Source organism: Protomyctophum parallelum (genome assembly GCF_964188405.1).
Source record: "Protomyctophum parallelum genome assembly, chromosome: 16".
In the NCBI taxonomy this organism is placed as follows: Eukaryota; Metazoa; Chordata; class Actinopteri; order Myctophiformes; family Myctophidae; genus Protomyctophum; species Protomyctophum parallelum.
Window position 1 is genome coordinate 10455808 of NC_139711.1, and position 17610 is coordinate 10473417.

Consider the following 17610-nt stretch of genomic DNA (forward strand, 5'->3'; position numbering starts at 1 on the left):
TTCCAAAGGTTAAAGCAGTACTATACCTATATGTAGCTTTCCTCTTCTACTCCGAATTTGAACCTGAACCATGGTTTGTGCTGTCATTTTTACCATTGAGCTAATAGAGCCGGCCTGCTTGCTCAGGGGAATATTTTATTATTTATCTTATCTTATCTTATAAATTATATTGTATTAACATATTCTACTATACAGATTGGACAATTGTAATGATTAAAAAGTTACATAGTGAGGCTTTAAGTGCATTAGAGTTCTTCTGCATGTGTGACAGTTAAACTCACTTGAGTACATTAACATTTACTGCAAGTTATTACAATCTTTGACTAACTTTTACCACCTGACAGATATATATATATATATATATATATATATATATATATATATATTCCCAGTAGGTCTGGAATTATACAGGGAAACAAAGAAATATGCTGAAATTTGTTCTTTACTGAACATTTTATGTACAAGAAAAATTATCAAAGGCAATATAAAAATAAAACAATTAAAATGCATAAAACATACTAGTTCCTGTAATAGAGACAGAGATAGGCCTACTTACAGAATTAAGTTAATAAATTGGCTTTCCTTAAATTATGAATTGGACCCTGCATCAAACTACTGTATTGCCCCAATTTGTATTTTCAAATGCAATTACTTGGGTTGTTTATAATTGAGTAGTAGTTGTAACAGATGTCTCCCACATGTAGCAAATTATCATAGTATAATAAAAAACATTTTACAATATCAATGTTAAACCTGCACTTTCAATTATGTTTTGCAGGCCCACAGACAACTATTCCATACATAGTTGTCCAACAAAAAGCCAACAAAGAAACAGAACATACTTTATATTGACAGTCTGAAATGTGTTCTGAATACTCAGCACATCATTAAGATGATTGATATCAATAGTTTAGTCTACTCTCGGCTGTCACGTGTGATGAGTTATGGAATAATAATATTTTCTATTAAAGTACCACTGTGCAAGGACAACAGTTTCAGTTGTTGTGGATCAGAGGCTACCAAACCTGACATGATCAATGAATCACTTTACTGTATTTCAAAAATAGGGAAAATAGGTTTGTGAAGCGCTTTGAGCTTGTAGATGAGCTAATTCAAATATTTTTAATTATTGTTTAATATTCTTTTTTAATTTGTGAAATATTCTGTTTTGTTTTTTTGTGAAAAAATACAATACATTTAATAATAATAATAATAATAATAATAATAAAATCATAGGAAAGTTAAAGACTTCTTTTCCTTTCATAAACCCCATCCATGATGCCGGTGGCAATTGGAAAAGTGGACAACATTGTCCTTAAAATGTTGTCCAAGTGTCATGGTCTTAAGATAAAGAGAGGCTTACATACTGTAGAAGAAGAAGAAGACAGTCAGGAAAGACACGTGCCCTCTTGTCAACTCGTTCTGATGTCAAAGATGAATCAATAAATCATCTCATTTTTAAGTTCCCTGTCATTCCAAAAACTCAGTGTGAATAATACATACTCTGTACAAAATAATGATTCCCATCCTTCTTTCTGTGAAATCTGTGCTAATCTCACACATTGTGAACTGTGCATAATTATTGAAACATAAACACATTTTCAGGTGTGTGAGAATGCATTTGGCCATGGGTTCTCACACCTCAAAACTCAGTCTCTCACTCAGACACACAACAACGTTTTGATAGTTTTGTCACGCATGTACACAAGCAGGCAATTTGGGTCCTGGCAGGTAATTTCAGAAATGACATTGACCCTATTATGTAATCTTATCAAATAAAGTACAATGTGATAAAAGAAACAGAATTTAACTAGGTGTATGCTCAGTCATGTGACTGAGGGGTTAGGCAGGTACTGGGTACCAATCAGACGAATTCTGAAGATAGTAGAAAAGTAAATAAGTGGATATTAACAGATATAAACGCTATAGGAGTGCAAATCAGTTTGGTTCGGGACTCTTTCAAGGTTCAAGGTTTCTTAATCGTTACATCTTGTGTATGGTTACATAAGAGTACAATTATTTTGTTCTGCTTTCCTGTTCCTCTTGATCACTTAAGCCCAAATTTGACCCTCTGAGGCCTTTTGCTTTGCAAACTTGTGCCAGAGTTCAGTCTAACATTGGACATAACTTTTACCAAGTGATCACTGGACAATTTGAGGCATCTCACTCCAAGCTTTGGCCTTCTTCTTGGCTAGGGCCATCCAGGGAGGCTCATCCTGAGGCTGGGACGGCTGGGTAGGGCTGGAGTGTCCTGCAGGTCTGGATGGAATTGTACCAGATTGTGCCAGGGTTGATCGGTTTGCAAAAGGAGGGCAGGAAAGTGTAGAACTCGACTGGCCTAGGGGTCTTTGATTGGGTTGTGCGGAGGTTTGAGGCTGTGGTGTCTTGGTTGAAGGGGGGGGTTTGGCGAGGGATGGGGAGCTTACGCAGGGAGAAACTCTAGGGGAAACTGGGACCGGAGTGGGGGCAGAGAGGACTCTTTGGGATGGGGTAGGTTGGGACAAGGGTTTGGGAGCTATGGGGGCTGGGTGTGACTGGGATTTGGCTGGCTGAGGTGGCACAGGTGTTGGAGAAGAGAAAGCTCTCCTCCCTTCTTTTTCCACAGGTGTTGTGGGCTTGGTGGTCTCCAATGAGCTCCCTGTGGGCGATGGAAATGGCACACACACACACACACACACACACACACACACACACACACACACACACACACACACACACACACACACACACACACACACACACACACAATTCGAATTATGGGTCAGCAAGTGCGGTCTTAGACCAATTATTTTCTAAGCCAAGAACATAACCAATGGCTAATTTAAGAACTGGAACTTGGACAGACAACCTTACCAAACCAACAATATTATACAATTGCTATAAAATGTATAGAAATTTGAGTTTTATACATTTGTGTAGATTTGTGTAAATGGTAAATGGTGCATTTATATAGCACTTTTATCCAAAGTGCTTGTAATGTCCAAAGCGCTTGTAATGTAATGCACAAAGATTGTGCATTACATTCACCAATTCACACACACACACACACACTGACACACACACATTCATACACCAATGGCAGAGGAAACTATACAAGGCACCAAGCTGCACATCGGGAGCAATTAGGGGTTCAGTATCTTGCTCAAGGACATTTCGACTGGGAACCTCACGGTTCCCATCTGGCCGTTCCACCAGCCACTGAGCCCTGAGCCACTTCCGCCACTCTGTGTGGTTGTAGCAAGACGATACTACCAGCTGATGGAGAATTGCTGTCATGACAGCCTCAGTGTGTGGAGATGATTGACTTAGGGCCGATTCATACTCCTATTTTACCGCTGTTTCGGCGCTGCAGTGCCGAAATGATTTCGGCTCGTCAGAAATTTTCAGTAGCACCGAAGAGCCGACTTTAGGACGGTGCCCGCCCCCCCCCCCCGAACCTCAAATGACGTCAAATTGTAGGCTCTACAGAGCCGAACCGACTTTTATTCGGCTCTAAAATAGGAGTATGAATCGGCCCTTATTCTGTGTGTGTTGATTCATTCGAAAACAAGTGTGCAGTCACATCCAGCACAAAGTTCATTTAAGTTTGGACTCAGTCAAGGTGTGACTCAGTGACTGCTTAAATACATCGGACAACTGCATAATAGGTATAATCAAATGTTACAGGTGCCACGTGCCGGTAGAAATTATTGTATTGTTTTGTGCAGGTCAGGTCACCTATGCTTGAATGTTGGTGGCATTTTATGACATTTAATTATAAAATGTTATCTGGAGACTAGAAACAGTCGTGCTCTCTTTTCAAACAGAAAACAAGAGCTTTTTCATAGAATAGGATCTCTTTCATTGTTCAAGATCTCTTCTTTTAAACAGAGAAACTGTGTATAAGGTATATACTGTAGCCTACTCCCCCATGTAAAGCGTTTTTGGGTACTTACATTTGAGATCTTATTATTATTACTATTATTATTTAATATTTATTATTGTAATGTGAGATTGGTTTTTAAACGCAATAGGACATTTTCATATATAAAACATTCCATGAAGAAAAGAAAAGAAAAGAGAGCTCTGAGTTCATCCTACTCAGTTGCCTGGCCTCATGCCATCAATTGATTTCACTATGAGGAGTTCAGAGCAACAGCGCCCCCCGGCTGTCTGCTTCATGCTTGTCTGTGCCTGTCAAGCATTCTGGCAGATTGGACATTAGTATTATGTGGGACTGTAAGTCATATATTGTTTACAGAATTATTTGCTATAGGAGACCAAATTCTCATGTGACACATTATAGTATAAAGGTATATAAACTGAAAGAAAATATGTTATCACGTATACAGTATAATTATTTAATTTATTTTAAATTGTCAATAACATTGCTTTAAAATTAAATGTACTTAATCTTGGACTATAGTGATATTAATACTAAATCATGGTCAGAGTAATAGGTGTGTCTAACTTCAATTTCTGTAATAATATTTTCACATTTGTTAAAATAACAAATATACATGATCTAAAATACTTCCGTAATCTGTAGTTGGATTTGTGATTAATTGTTTAAAACCTTATCTGGACATGAAGGTCTTTATACTTCCATCTTTCTCACTATACAGGTCATTATTTAAATCTCCTAGTATCATAATAGAAGAAGTCAAAGAGGGTAGATACTTTATCAAGTTTTCGAGAAATGTCTTCAATTTGTTTTAGGTGATCTGTACATAAGAATGATATATAGATCTTTTTCTTTTACATGTAGGCATACGTGTTCTACTCTTTCTATAACTGGCATAACCAACTCTCAATGATGACGTAATTGACATAGGGTGTAATTGGTTTTCAATGGTGACGAGGACAAGGACGATATGTTTTAGTGTCGGGAAGATTAAAGGTAATGCCAATTACATGTATGTAATCTGACACCACTGCCATATGAAGCAAGTAGTCATTACTCATACCTACGCATGAGTGACGGCTTTCGATGGTGACGTATATGTCGAGGACAAGGACGATATGTTTTAGTGTCGGGAAGATTAAAGGTAATGCCAATTACATGTATGTAATCTGACACCACTGCCATATGAAGCAAGTAGTCATAACTCATACCTACGCATGAGTGACGGCTTTCGATGGTGACGTATATGTCGATCAGTGTCGTGTGGATTAAAGGAAATGCCTCTATGTATATGTATATGTAATTTGTAAATTGATTAGCGGTATACTGTGGTTACTTTGCACCCCTTTTGATGCGTATGTATCGTCCCAGCATATCACGTCAGGGTATAACTGGTATAACTAGCTCTCAATGATGAGGTAATAAAGATGTGGATTAAAGGACCCAATGCCAGGGTGTAATTGGTTTTCGATGGTGATGTAATAACGATATGTTTTAGTGTCGGGAGGATTAAAGGTAATGCTCCTATGTATACATGTATGTAATCTGGCACCACTGCCGTATCAGGCACAAGTAAGTTGTTAACATAATGACCCCCCCCCCCCCCCATCCGAACAACCTCCTAAGATAAACGACATTCTGTATATTTTATTTCATTTCATATTTATCATAAAGAGTTTGTGTTTGCAACAAAAGCATTTTGTTGTTTATAGGGAAGGACATTATGTAAACGACCTCATGTTTATGAAAGAATAAATAATTTCCCTGTGTTTGTGTGTGTGTGTGTGTGTGCGCGCGTGTAGTTTCCAGCAACGTCTCGTCATAGAGAGCCCCCTCTCTCTGATCTCTGCCCCCTCGCCGTGTTGTGGGGCAAACTGAACCATAGCTGAATGGTGTGAATGACAATTCACACGCTTTGCGTTTGTGAAATTACTCATTTGCCGTCTAAAGATTGAACGGAAAACTAATGGGAAGACGAGGCTTGCGCTCAACACACGTACAAAGAGAGCTTTATCTCTGCAAAATCGGGGATATTATGAACACAACACACTCACACAGAATGGAAAGATAATTCTGAGAGCTACTGCCCCACTTTCAAGGCTACAAGTGATGCAATGCAGTAGCCTACCTTATTGAAAGAACGAACTATGTACCCTAATTGCTTAGCGAAACATCTGCAGAAATCTTTCATGCCCCATTTTTATTTTGGTTTTTAACTGTTAAATCTGTTCATTGGAAATAGCTGATCTGCAAGCTTAGGTTGTAGATGGATTACAATTTACTAGTGATATATAAATATATAAATAAATCAAATCATGACATGACCAGCTAGACACCCAATTAAAATTGAAACTTCATAGATTATATAAATGTGTATGTGGCTTAATTAAATGACCAGTGCTTGGCTGTTATGCAACATTGGCTGTCTGTGCACCATCAGGTTCGTCAGCCGTGCACATTTGCTTGATACTATATTGTTTGATAGAAAGTCCAGACAATAAAATCCTTCCTTCTCAAGTCCTTCTATTATGTAGTATGAACCGAGCAAATCTGCACCATTAAAGTAGTACTAGTATGGAAAAGTCACTGTTTACAAGCTCGTCATGTCACTCTAGCAAAGTGATTGATCTGTGTCTCTCCGGGTCTTACTTGCCCCAAAACAGGATGTTTATGTGGTGTACTCCATGTGTGCTGCACATCCTAACCTTTGCTGGTGAGCTCTGGTGTCTTGGAGTGGTCCCTGCAGGCAGTTGAGCTGACATACAGCGGCAAGGAAGATTTCCTATCTGGCTCCTCCTGGAAACATAATGAACCAGTTTGAACCACAGTTTGGGCAGGTTATTGTTGTGTGCGTGCGCCTTTTGTTTGTCCGGCATGGTTCTCACAGTGGTAAGGTAAGGTAATTTTATTTATAAAGCGCCTTTCAAAACAGTTGTTACAAGGTGCTGTACAATAAAATAATAGGAATAAAACAAGAACATCTCAATCAAAAATAAACCAACAATGAAATAAGAAACAGAGCAGCAAAGACAGTACCTAGAAATAGATAAAAATAGAACAGTACATAGAAATAAACAAAAGATTGAAGCAATCACTGGAGCAAACCAAAATGTTTGCGGTACAAATTAGTTTTTAGTAGCTTCTTAAAGATGTCAACAGACAGAGCATTTCTCAAGTAGAGTGGTAATTCCACAGCGTAGGTGCAACAAATGCGTAAGCTCGATCTCCTTTGGTTCGCAGCTTAGTGGCGGGGATAATGAGAAGACCTTTGTCTGAAGACCTAAGGTGTCTCATATTCACCTTGGGGTGCACCAGTTCACTTAAATAAATTGGGCCCAGCCCATGGAGTGCTAGTGTTCATAACATTACCTCTGCAGGGCCAGTATTTTCCCCTCAATATTTATATGTTCTACTTTCCCTTTTCCAAATAAATCAAGAAGGCTTTATTCGGCACTTAATCATACAGGTACAAATGTAGAAAGGTGTGTGCCGGTGTTCTAAACGGATCTCAACTCTCCCCGGGGTCCCGTTGACCCAGACTGCTGCTAGGTATTCTTTTCTGCCAGGTACAGTAGCTTACCGCATTCATCTGGTGTGCCAAACAGTCCCTAATTAGGCAGCTTGAATAAAAACCAGAAAATGTCCAGGCCACCAGGGACGAAAGTGAGATTCGTCTACAACAAGGTTTGGCTTTCGTTTGTGCCGTGATAGATTCATGGTAGCAGAACCACACAGCAAAACGCTAATTAATAACGAGGATTATTTGTGACCCCATAACTCGAACTGTACCTCCTTTGATGATACTTGACCAAGCTACCTGTGTGGACTGACTGTCAGATAATAACCATGAGTACCACAGACGAAAAACAGTCTAAGTCCAAATTTCATTCTGACCCCTCCACGAAAAGGTCTCGTTGTCCTGAACCCTTATCAATCATTTATACATTATGGATCAATAGTGTGGACTTCTGTTTTTCGTCTGTGGCATTCATTTAAGTTCTACCAAGTTCACTGCATAAAGCAACGTCACTTGTAATGATATCCAACACTACACAGACATGTCTCAAAGATACTGTATGCATTGCACATCCACACACCTACATTAGTACACGCACACGCACACACGCACACACACGCGCACACGCACACGCACACACACACACACACACACACACACACACACACACACACACACACACACACACACACACATGACATTTGACATTGGGTTGACTCTGCCAAACTTTTTCTGCTTCTGATTGTGAAAGTGCCTGACCTTCCTGAGCGTGGTCTCTTCCAGCGAGCCGTCTTTGTAGATCCTCTGTTTCTGTCTGGCCACAGAGATCCAGCTGGGGGGATCTGAACCGCCAGGAACACCACGAGGTGATGTCACGTCTAAAACAACAACACAGCAAAAAATAAATCAAGTCAAGACCACTGTATACCGTGGTGCACAATGTGGCCTTTAAAACAATTCACAGCAAAGTGAGAACCGTGTGTGTGTGTGTGTCAGGGTTGACGTCACAACTACCTAGTCCTAGTCGTTACGTCACCTCCTCCTTTTATAAGGCATCGTGCCAGAATCATTCTTTGTCGGATTATAAACTACAGTCAAGTCCGTATAAGAATATAAACCTAAGCCTTAAAACTAAGCTTAGCTTTTCACTTGTCCATCTTTAAACACGAAATCTCATCTACTCGGTAAGCCTTTAGTCAAGAAAGACTATACTCCTCCTGAAGCTAAAGGTTACACCTGGTCAGCACTTCCGCTCTTGTGACCGCGGAACATTCTCAACCCCAGTGTGTGTGTGTGTGTGTGTGTGTGTGTGTGACCGTGCGTGCGTGTGCATACCTGGGGTACACTTGGGTTTCTCTCCATGTACCTCTGGCTTCCGTGGTAGGGCAGGCTTGATGGTGACTGGCTGACTCAGTGAAGGCTTAGCACTGACTGGATGTGGCGGAGCAGCCTTATTTGTAGCTGGTTGTGCTGGGAGCTCAACAGCAGGCTGAAGGTGAGAGTAAAATCAATAAAAAAATACAGAAATGAAACCTCACCCTCCATTGGTGAATACCACAAGATTTCTCCAACCAATTAACCACTTAAACCCTGTATTCTTAGAAAAACGGAATTGGGTTACAACTTCCAACTGCACTCGGATAGCTTTTTCCCACAGAGACAGTAGGCTGACAGGAAGTGGGGAGAGTGACCTGCAGTAAAGGCCTTCGGGATCGGGAGTCGAACCCGCAGCACACTGCCAGACTGGATTACCAGCCAAGGTGCCCAGACGGCTATGCCAGCCGCCCGGGCCACACATATTTAAACAATTTGTCTCATGCTTTTGTTGCTATCCTAGGAACTATTTCTCACCTTCCACAACCCCAGCTACCACCTATTGTTTTTGGATTAGATTTTCCCTCTGAGTACCGAGAAACAGATCCATTCATCACCAAAACAAATAAATGTATTGCTCATTTTATATTCATTGCAAATATTTATTTTGTATTCATTTGATTCATGTGTTGTATTATTGTGATTATCATTATTACCTCTGTGTTCTCTTCATCTGAGCTGAAGCGGTGCAAAACTACTGTCCTCCTCAGCCGAACTCCAAATGGGCTCTCCCCCTGAACTGGACTTTCTTTAGGATAGAGATTTGGAAAAGGTTTATGCTAGTTAAGTGTATAAAATACAAACACAAGCGTGTCTGTGACCATCTTTTGCCTAACATGGGGATGATAGAGATACACCAACAACCTCTTGGGCCACAAGAGGTGAATTCAAAGAATAAAAGTAGAACCGCACACTATAGCTTTGCCAAACTTAATTAAATCATTTCCGAGTGACTTTTTGAGCTCATGCTCTTCTTCAGACTGTGTGTGAGTCTGAAGAAGACCATAGCGTCGAAACATCACTCTCTGTAATGAGAGTTTGGCAAAGGGACCTATAGTATACATACTGTGTGGCTCTACTTTTATTATTTGATCTGATGGCAAATGAGCCACATTGTTGACACAGAAACACAAGAAACACAAAAATACAAAAACTATTAACTAAAACGAAACGCAGTTGAGCAAACAATCAAATATTTTTACCTTCTGTGGCTGCAATGGTAGAGGTCTGGTTTTTACCAGGGATGGCGGTTACGTTCCTCATCTTACTGGTAGGGCTCAACACAACCTCCACCTTAGTCGAACTCACTGGCTCTACTTTAGCGAGAGGGTTGGACTGAGATGAGGAGGAGTCAGAGGAAGGACAAGGTGTAGGGGACGATGGAGACGGAGGAACAACAGGCTCGTCTGGGCTTCCTCCTCCTGTAGAGAGTGATCTCTGCCAGGCGGGGGCGATAGTGAATCGAACTTTGCTCTGGTCCGACCCAGCGGATGTCTGTTTGACCATTTCTTCTGTGATAGTTGGGGGACTGGAGGACTGTGGAGCTTCCTCTATGGTTTCGGCATCAGTGGGAGACCGTTTTCCTGCTTCTTTGTCTCCGAGACCTGCTGCGTCCTCCTCCATGCTGGCACCACTAGAGGACCGTTTTACTGTGTCTCGGTCTGTCGCTGTGTTGTCAATTTCTCCTCCAGTCGACTGCTGAGCTGGAGTCACTGCTTGCTGTGAGCTGGGAGAGACAGAATCGGTATCGACAATGGCAGTATTACTGGTGTCATTATCGGTTGTGCTGGGAACACGGGTCTCACTCTCCTCCTGTGGTTCAGTCTCGGAATAGCCATGTGATTCTGGAAAAGAGAAAGAGGGAGGTCGGGAGGAAACAGTGGCTTGCTCTGTGGCTGCTGGCTCCACAGCAAGTTGCTCTGGATCACTTTGGTCTTCTTCCAGGGTGTTCATGTCTGGATGCGACATTCCCACACTCGCTTGGTCCGCATCCTGTTGACCTGCCTGGTCAGTTGGCTCCACATCCAGTCGGTTCATGTCCATGTCTGGTTTCTGTTCCATCCCTCGCTCCATCTCCACTCCTTCATAGTCTCCCTCCTCTTCATCCGCAGAGCTCCTGTTGGAAGTGGCTTGGTGCTCTGGTCCTGTAGAGGAGGGCTGGTCACACGGCTCCGGGTGGATCAGGGTTTGGTCCATGTGCTCTGTGGCCGCCGCAGTGTCCTCGTCCAGCGCTTCGTCTGCCACCGACGCTGCAGTTGGAGTTCCGACCATCGTTTGATCAGGAACCATCTCCATCCTCTGCTCTTCCCTCTCCTCTTCCTCACCCTCATCTTCCTCAACTCCCATATCCTCCTCCACACTTTCTTTCCCATCCCTCTCTTCCCAAGCTGCCACCTCCTCCGCCTCCTCCTGCCGCTGATGCTTCTCCTCCTCCTCCTCCTCCTCCTCTGACTCTTTTTCTGGATCAGAAACTTCATTCACTTCATTCTCTCCGTCGCTCTCGGCTCCGTTACTTCCCATCGTAAACGGGTCATCCTCTTCCTCTCTGGTGTCATGCCCAAGGGTGACTTCCCGGGCCTCCGGTTTCTCCTCTTCATCCTCTTCTTCCTAAAAAGAGAAAATGAAGGAACAGAGAAGCAAGAAGCGGGAGATAAAACAAGAGAGAAATACAAGAGTTGAGGAGATTGTATTGACTTGCCAGAAGTTTGGTCTACAATACATAAACAAAACAAAATCATTAAAGATTACAAGTATACAATATAAATACGCTGTTAACACTCTAATCACCTTCTGATTAATCTCCGTCCTGGTCATCGGACGTAATTATTTGATAGGACGGAGATCTCCGCCTTGGGTTAACTGACCAGACTAACCACTATATAATATTACGGATGATTCTCAGCAATACTTACATCGTGTCCTCTGAACTGTCCCACCAAGGCTTTCTCTTCTTCTTCTTTGGTACCGTCCTCTTCTTCCTCCTCTTCCCCAGCAGCTTGACAGGAAGGCGTCGTCTCATCCAGAACCACGTCGTCTTGTTCCTTGGCGGGTGGGGTCAACGTGGAGGTCAGAGAGCTGGGGAAAACAGCATCAACCTCTTTCACCGTCCCGTCCTCTTCGATCTCCACGTCATGCTCTGCTTCCAGCACCTCCAGCGCATCCTCCGACCCCTCCTCCTCCTCCTCACTCTCCTGTTTCTCTTCATCCACGCGCAGGATGATGCTGCCGGCCTCCAGGCCCAGTGAGCAGGAGGTGAGTGGGGTCTTCAAGGAGCTCAGCACCTCCTGCAAGAAGGAACTCTCCTCTTCCTGCCCACTCTCCATCCCTCCGATATTACCCAGGACGCCATCGTCATCTTCCCCCTCAGATAGCCCCAGTGGGGAGTCTCTCTCAGGATACTCTCTCTGACAGGTAGGGGGCTCTGGGGTGAGCCTACAGGGTGCAGAAGTGAACAAGGAATTGTCACACTTGTCCGGTAGCCGAGGTGGACGGGTGGGAAATTTGGTATATAGTCTTTTTTATTGGCCTAAAATATTGTCTATATACATACATTCATGAATCCACTTGCTGACCGGCTGTCAGTATTGGGCATTTTTTTATAGGGGTTTCTTGTGACCTAACAGCTATGGCAGGCAAAGATGTCAAAAATGTCAAACTTTCCTTTTGCTTTAAGTAGCATGTGTCAAACTAGGGGGTTGTCATGATTCTGAATCCATTCCAAGCATTAGTTTTGCACAAAATACACTAAAAACAGCCATAGCCACTTGCCCAAATGTGCCCAAAATCAGCTGACCTCATCACATTTGTCATGATTGCAATGGCCGTTTTTAGCCCAAGGAGTGTTTTTAATGCACAACTAATGCTTGGAATGGATTCAGAATCATGAAAGCCCCCTAGTTTGAAATTTCCCACTTTAACAAAAGAAGCTTGTCGGCTGCCGGACTACACTGCTGGGAGTGGAGAATGGCAAGACGGGTCAAATGAATGTTGCACACAAACTGTGTGGTTACATTTTCACTAAACATGTTGGAACTCTTGTGTCCCAAGGGTTCAATTCCCACCTCACCAACAGTGCTGCGTGCAATCTCTCCCCCCTCTCTACCCTCACTTTTATGATTTTCTTCACTTAATTACTTACTAAAAAGTAAGTAATCGAGAGTAGCGGTAGTTACACACACACGCCAGGGACCAGAATACTTCAAACCCAAACAATTAGTCAAAAATAGAACTACAAAACGCGTGTTAGAGCTTAAACAACAAATAACCAGCAACTGCATTTACTTAATCACATGTGAAAAATGTGGTTTACAATAATATGTCGGAGAAACGGGTAAAACAATAGGTACAAGGCTGGGACAACACAGATACAATAATAACAATGGAAAAAAGACAACCACAAGGTTTGTGCAACATTTCATGGCTCACGGCATTGAAGCTCTAAAATGCGCTGGACTTCAACACAATCCCAACTGGACAATAGGACAAAGACGTTTTAATGAAAAACAGTGGATTAAGAACCTCAACACGGATTTTCCTGGAGGCTTAAACATGCCTAAAATCAGATCTTGAACACAACAAAAACTTAAACTCAGGATTAAACTGGAGAAATCTAAAAATGATTGGATCAGACTTCCTTCAGATACATGGCGAATGCATTTATTCCTTGCATTGTGCCTACACATGTTGCGACTTGCTGTCGCAACATGTGTAGGCACAGTGCACTGAAGTTTTTTAATTCCCCCCCCCCCACACCGCACATTCAAACTCATGTCATTCTTTTGTTTTGAGGCTCTTTTATGCCTTTAACAGTAGACCGATGAAATTGGGAGAGAGAGATGAGGAGTGACACGCAGCAAAGGTCGTCGGGATCGGGAGAGATTGCATCCAGCCCTGTTGGTGACGGGACACCACTTTGGTCCTCAAAGTGGGGTCCCGTGACCCTCAGGGTTCCTTGAGAGGGTTCAAATTTGACCCTTACATGCCTGTAACTCTGAAAATGTACACTCTCAAGAGTTATGGGTGTCTTCTCTGCATCACAAACGCACAACACAACCAGATCTGATCTGAATCACCTTGAGGCCCTGGTGGAGGGTGAGGCCAGGGGCTGGCCGTCTGGAGCTTCCTCCTCGGGGAGACGTTTCTCGCTGTCAGAGAAGAGAGCAGAGGAAGCGTCTGGGGCGTGAGAAACATCCGGTCCTGCTCCTAACTCATCCTCCTCTCCCTCGTCTTCCTCTGTATCTCTCAACGGGGATCTCGTGGAATGCTCTGGTCGTTCCCTCTCTTCCTCCGCTGTCATTCTCAGCTGCTCCCCATTCAAATCTAACAGGCAAGATATAAGAGTCACTGTGTGGTCAACGTACGGTAAGAATAGGCAGGGTTCATATTTGAAATTTGAGAGGAGAGGAGAACAAAAAATATGTTTTGAAAATAGATGTCATTGGCTATGACAGTATAGAATAGAATTGAACAGACATGAACAAAACAAACCAAGATAGAAGAGTATAGAAGACAGAACAGAACAGAACAGAAGCTCTATCATTCCATAGGAAGACAAGTTTCTAATCTAGTCATTTTTGGTGGCTACAAATAGCTGCATAATTATGGTAGTTTACCTCATTGTTTTGTATTATTTGGCCTAAAGGAAATATAGACCTGGAACAACCCTGCAGGTCATCAGCTCGGACACTTTTCTGTTCTTTTTCTCTTTTTTTTTATCCCACGATTTTGTAACCCATTTTTCACCCCTGTGTCAATCATCTAATGTGATCCTGGGCTCTACACACCATCCACCAACCTAGTCCCCATATATGGGGGACAAGGGGAGAGCAACAGACTTGAACTCATGCTTCCTTCATGCCTGAGTGTCCAAGTTGCTCCTTTACACCTGACAGGGGGGAGTTTCCCTGGTTGGACGTAGCGCGTGGAAGGAACACGTTATTCCAACCAGTTCCTTTCCCCTCCATCAGGCGCCCCGGCTGGCCAGGGGGAGGCAGTTTAGTGACCAGGATTACTGCATGTTTTTGTGAGGGTACCTACCCTAGGGGACACGGGGAGAACATGCAAACTCCACACAGAAAGGCCCTTTCGCCAACCCCGCCTTCGGGTATGGGCACTGATGACGCGGAGGAGGAAACATGCTCGGACACTTTCTGTCGTGAAGATATGCCTTGAACGAACCACGCAAGGACATTTCCTTGCGTGGTTGTTCCAGGTCTATATTTCCTTTAGGCCAAATAATACAAAACAATAAAGAGTCCCACACAGTTGTGTAATCTTTGTAATAGAATTAGGTTAGGTAGGTTTCTAGGTCCAGCAATGGCATGAATTAGAATTGAAGGTGTCTACAGATTTGCAGCTGGGACAGTTCCAGATTTGACAGCTTCCATAAAATGTGTATTCACAATTACAGGATTGTATTTTCTTTACAGTTTCAGATCAAATATAGATTTTTACTATAACAGAAAAACCAGAGAAACACAGACCTCCCCTCTCCTGCTCATCTCTCTCTTCAACTGACTCAGCGATGGAAGTGCTCAGTGTCTCGTCCATCAATGAGTCTCCCTCAATTCTCAGCTCCACCCTCTGCATGGAGAAAAGACGTTGATGCCATTAGCAACCATTTCATATTCAACATACAGGGCCTGCTGTACAAGTGTTGCAATTCTAAAAACGGTGCACAACAAAACTGTAGTCAATGGCTAAATTGTGCTGTATTTATTTTACATACTGTACTCATTTAGAGAGATGTCGCAACGTGTTAAGTCAGAAAGTGGGTAAGCAGTAGGTTTACCCAGCCACAAGTTGTGAATGAGTTTTATTAAATGTGTGGATAATGCACAATAGGGTGGTCCTTCAAATTGGAATGAAAATAGGATTGCTTTTCAAAGCAGTGTGTGTGTAGGTTTGTTGTTCCGCCGTCCAAGCCCATTCAAACCTTCCCCAGACGTATCGGTAGTAGGAGTTCTCTGATCGTCTGGCTATGCGAGTTATAATTAACGCAGTGGGTATCCTGTTTGTTTGGAATGCAAGCCATAGTGCAAACCATAGTACAACCATGGACATTATTCCGCCCTCTCTGTATTTGTGTCTTACACTAGCGGGTTTCCTCTTGGTGTGGGCTTTGTGTCGCAGACCCAGTTTGTGTTTGGCTGCAGAGTTATCCAGACAGACATTCGGGCTGGCTGGTTGGCTGAAGTCACCTGGAACCACCACCAGGGGGCTCACCGCTCTACTGGAAGCAGCACAGGATAACTGGGGAGGAAAAAAGATATCTTGTCAATTTGCACCCTCTAAAAACATCCCATCACAATAAACTTAACACCAATGGTAGGATAACTCAATCTGAAGCTTATCATAGAAAGAATATGAGGTCCTTGACACAGAATATGAGATGGACAGAGATTTTGTTCATTTGTAGGATTTACCCAACAAGGGCATGTGACTAAATAATTACTAGATTGGATCCATTGGAACGTAGGTTATTTTTTACATTTCCTGAAAAGGGTATGGTTGTGGTCATAACATTTCTGCCCTGCAGTGACAACAATATGCACATTTGCTCCATTCCAGTGTAAAGACCCCAAATCAGAAATCACTATCATGGTCATGGTCAGTTGGTCACCTATCAATATTTATTCACAGCTTTTCTTCCATTTGTAAATACTCTGGTGGCTTGGTGACACAGCAGACTTCAGAAATACTCTGGTGGCTTGGTGACACAGCAGACTTCAGAAATACTCTGGTGGCTTGGTGACACAGCAGACTAAATACTCTGGTGGCTTGGTGACACAGCAGACTTCAGAACCTGAGCTGAAATACTCTGGTGGCTTGGTGACACAGCAGACTTCAGAACCTGAAATACTCTGGTGGCTTGGTGACACAGCAGACTTCAGAACCTGAAATACTCTGGTGGCTTGGTGACACAGCAGAAATACTCTGGTGGCTTGGTGACACAGCAGACTTCAGAACCTGACTGAAATACTCTGGTGGCTTGGTGACACAGCAGACTAAATACTCTGGTGGCTTGGTGACACAGCAGACTTCATATAAATACTCTGGTGGCTTGGTGACACAGCAGACTTCAGAACCTGAGCTGTCTTGGGCCTTGCATTCGAGATAGACTAAACAGATCAAGATTGTTATGCTGGATTATTTACAACTTTGTGATTCCGTCAAAATGTTGGATTTCCACTTAACCGGCAGCTAACTAAGGAAGCACTTTAACCATAGAAAAAGTAGGGGGACAGATGGCAGTGACATGAGAGAGAGAGACTTTCCAGCTGTATAAATATAAGCACTCCTTATCAGCTCTCTCTGACATCACTGGTGAAGTGGTGATACACCCAGGGTTCCATGCCTCTGCTTTGGATGCATTCATCTGGTCAGACTGAATAAAATACATGCATTCTATTTTGGGAAACGGATGCATTTATATTTGATAATAGCACAATTTAACAATCCATATATATAAAAATTACAGATATGTTAACCTCTTTGTCCTAACATTTCAAGATTTGTCAAATCTTTCAAATATGTTTCTATTTTGCGATGCATTGAGCTTGTAAATCAACATTCCTATTTATTTGAGTATGAAGATTGTTTAGTTTTTTTACGCATTCCTGAGCCAATCATTTGATGACCTAATTTGTGTCTCCACCAGTCATCAAATGACTGGCTTAGGCTTATCAAAAGAAATATCCATGAATTCAAGGATTCATAGGGTTGTTTTTACAAATTGAACCCAGGATGCATACACCTCTCTGTCTGTCCACCTGTCCTCATCTGTCTTTCTGTCTCCTCCTGTCTGTTTTTGGACTGTTTGTTTCTGTCCATAACT

At 42.6% G+C, this 17610-nt stretch overlaps 1 protein-coding gene across 3 annotated transcripts in view; it reads right to left on the reverse strand.

The window, feature by feature from the left end:
* Positions 1-424: 424 nt before the first annotated feature.
* LOC310873615 (uncharacterized protein) overlaps positions 425-17610 on the reverse strand; it is a 53867-nt gene continuing 36681 nt past the window's right edge. For all 3 annotated transcript variants that reach the window (XM_083786141.1, XM_083786140.1, XM_083786142.1), the window contains exons 7-16: positions 15867-16025; positions 15257-15356; positions 13847-14093; positions 11687-12206; positions 9977-11381; positions 9431-9522; positions 8736-8889; positions 8160-8278; positions 6589-6679; positions 425-2638 (exon numbers count right to left, since the gene is read on the reverse strand). In XM_083786141.1, the coding sequence (XP_083642267.1) occupies positions 2142-2638; positions 6589-6679; positions 8160-8278; positions 8736-8889; positions 9431-9522; positions 9977-11381; positions 11687-12206; positions 13847-14093; positions 15257-15356; positions 15867-16025 (3384 nt within the window). In that variant the 3' untranslated portion in view covers positions 425-2141. The remainder of the gene's footprint in view (positions 2639-6588; positions 6680-8159; positions 8279-8735; positions 8890-9430; positions 9523-9976; positions 11382-11686; positions 12207-13846; positions 14094-15256; positions 15357-15866; positions 16026-17610) is intronic.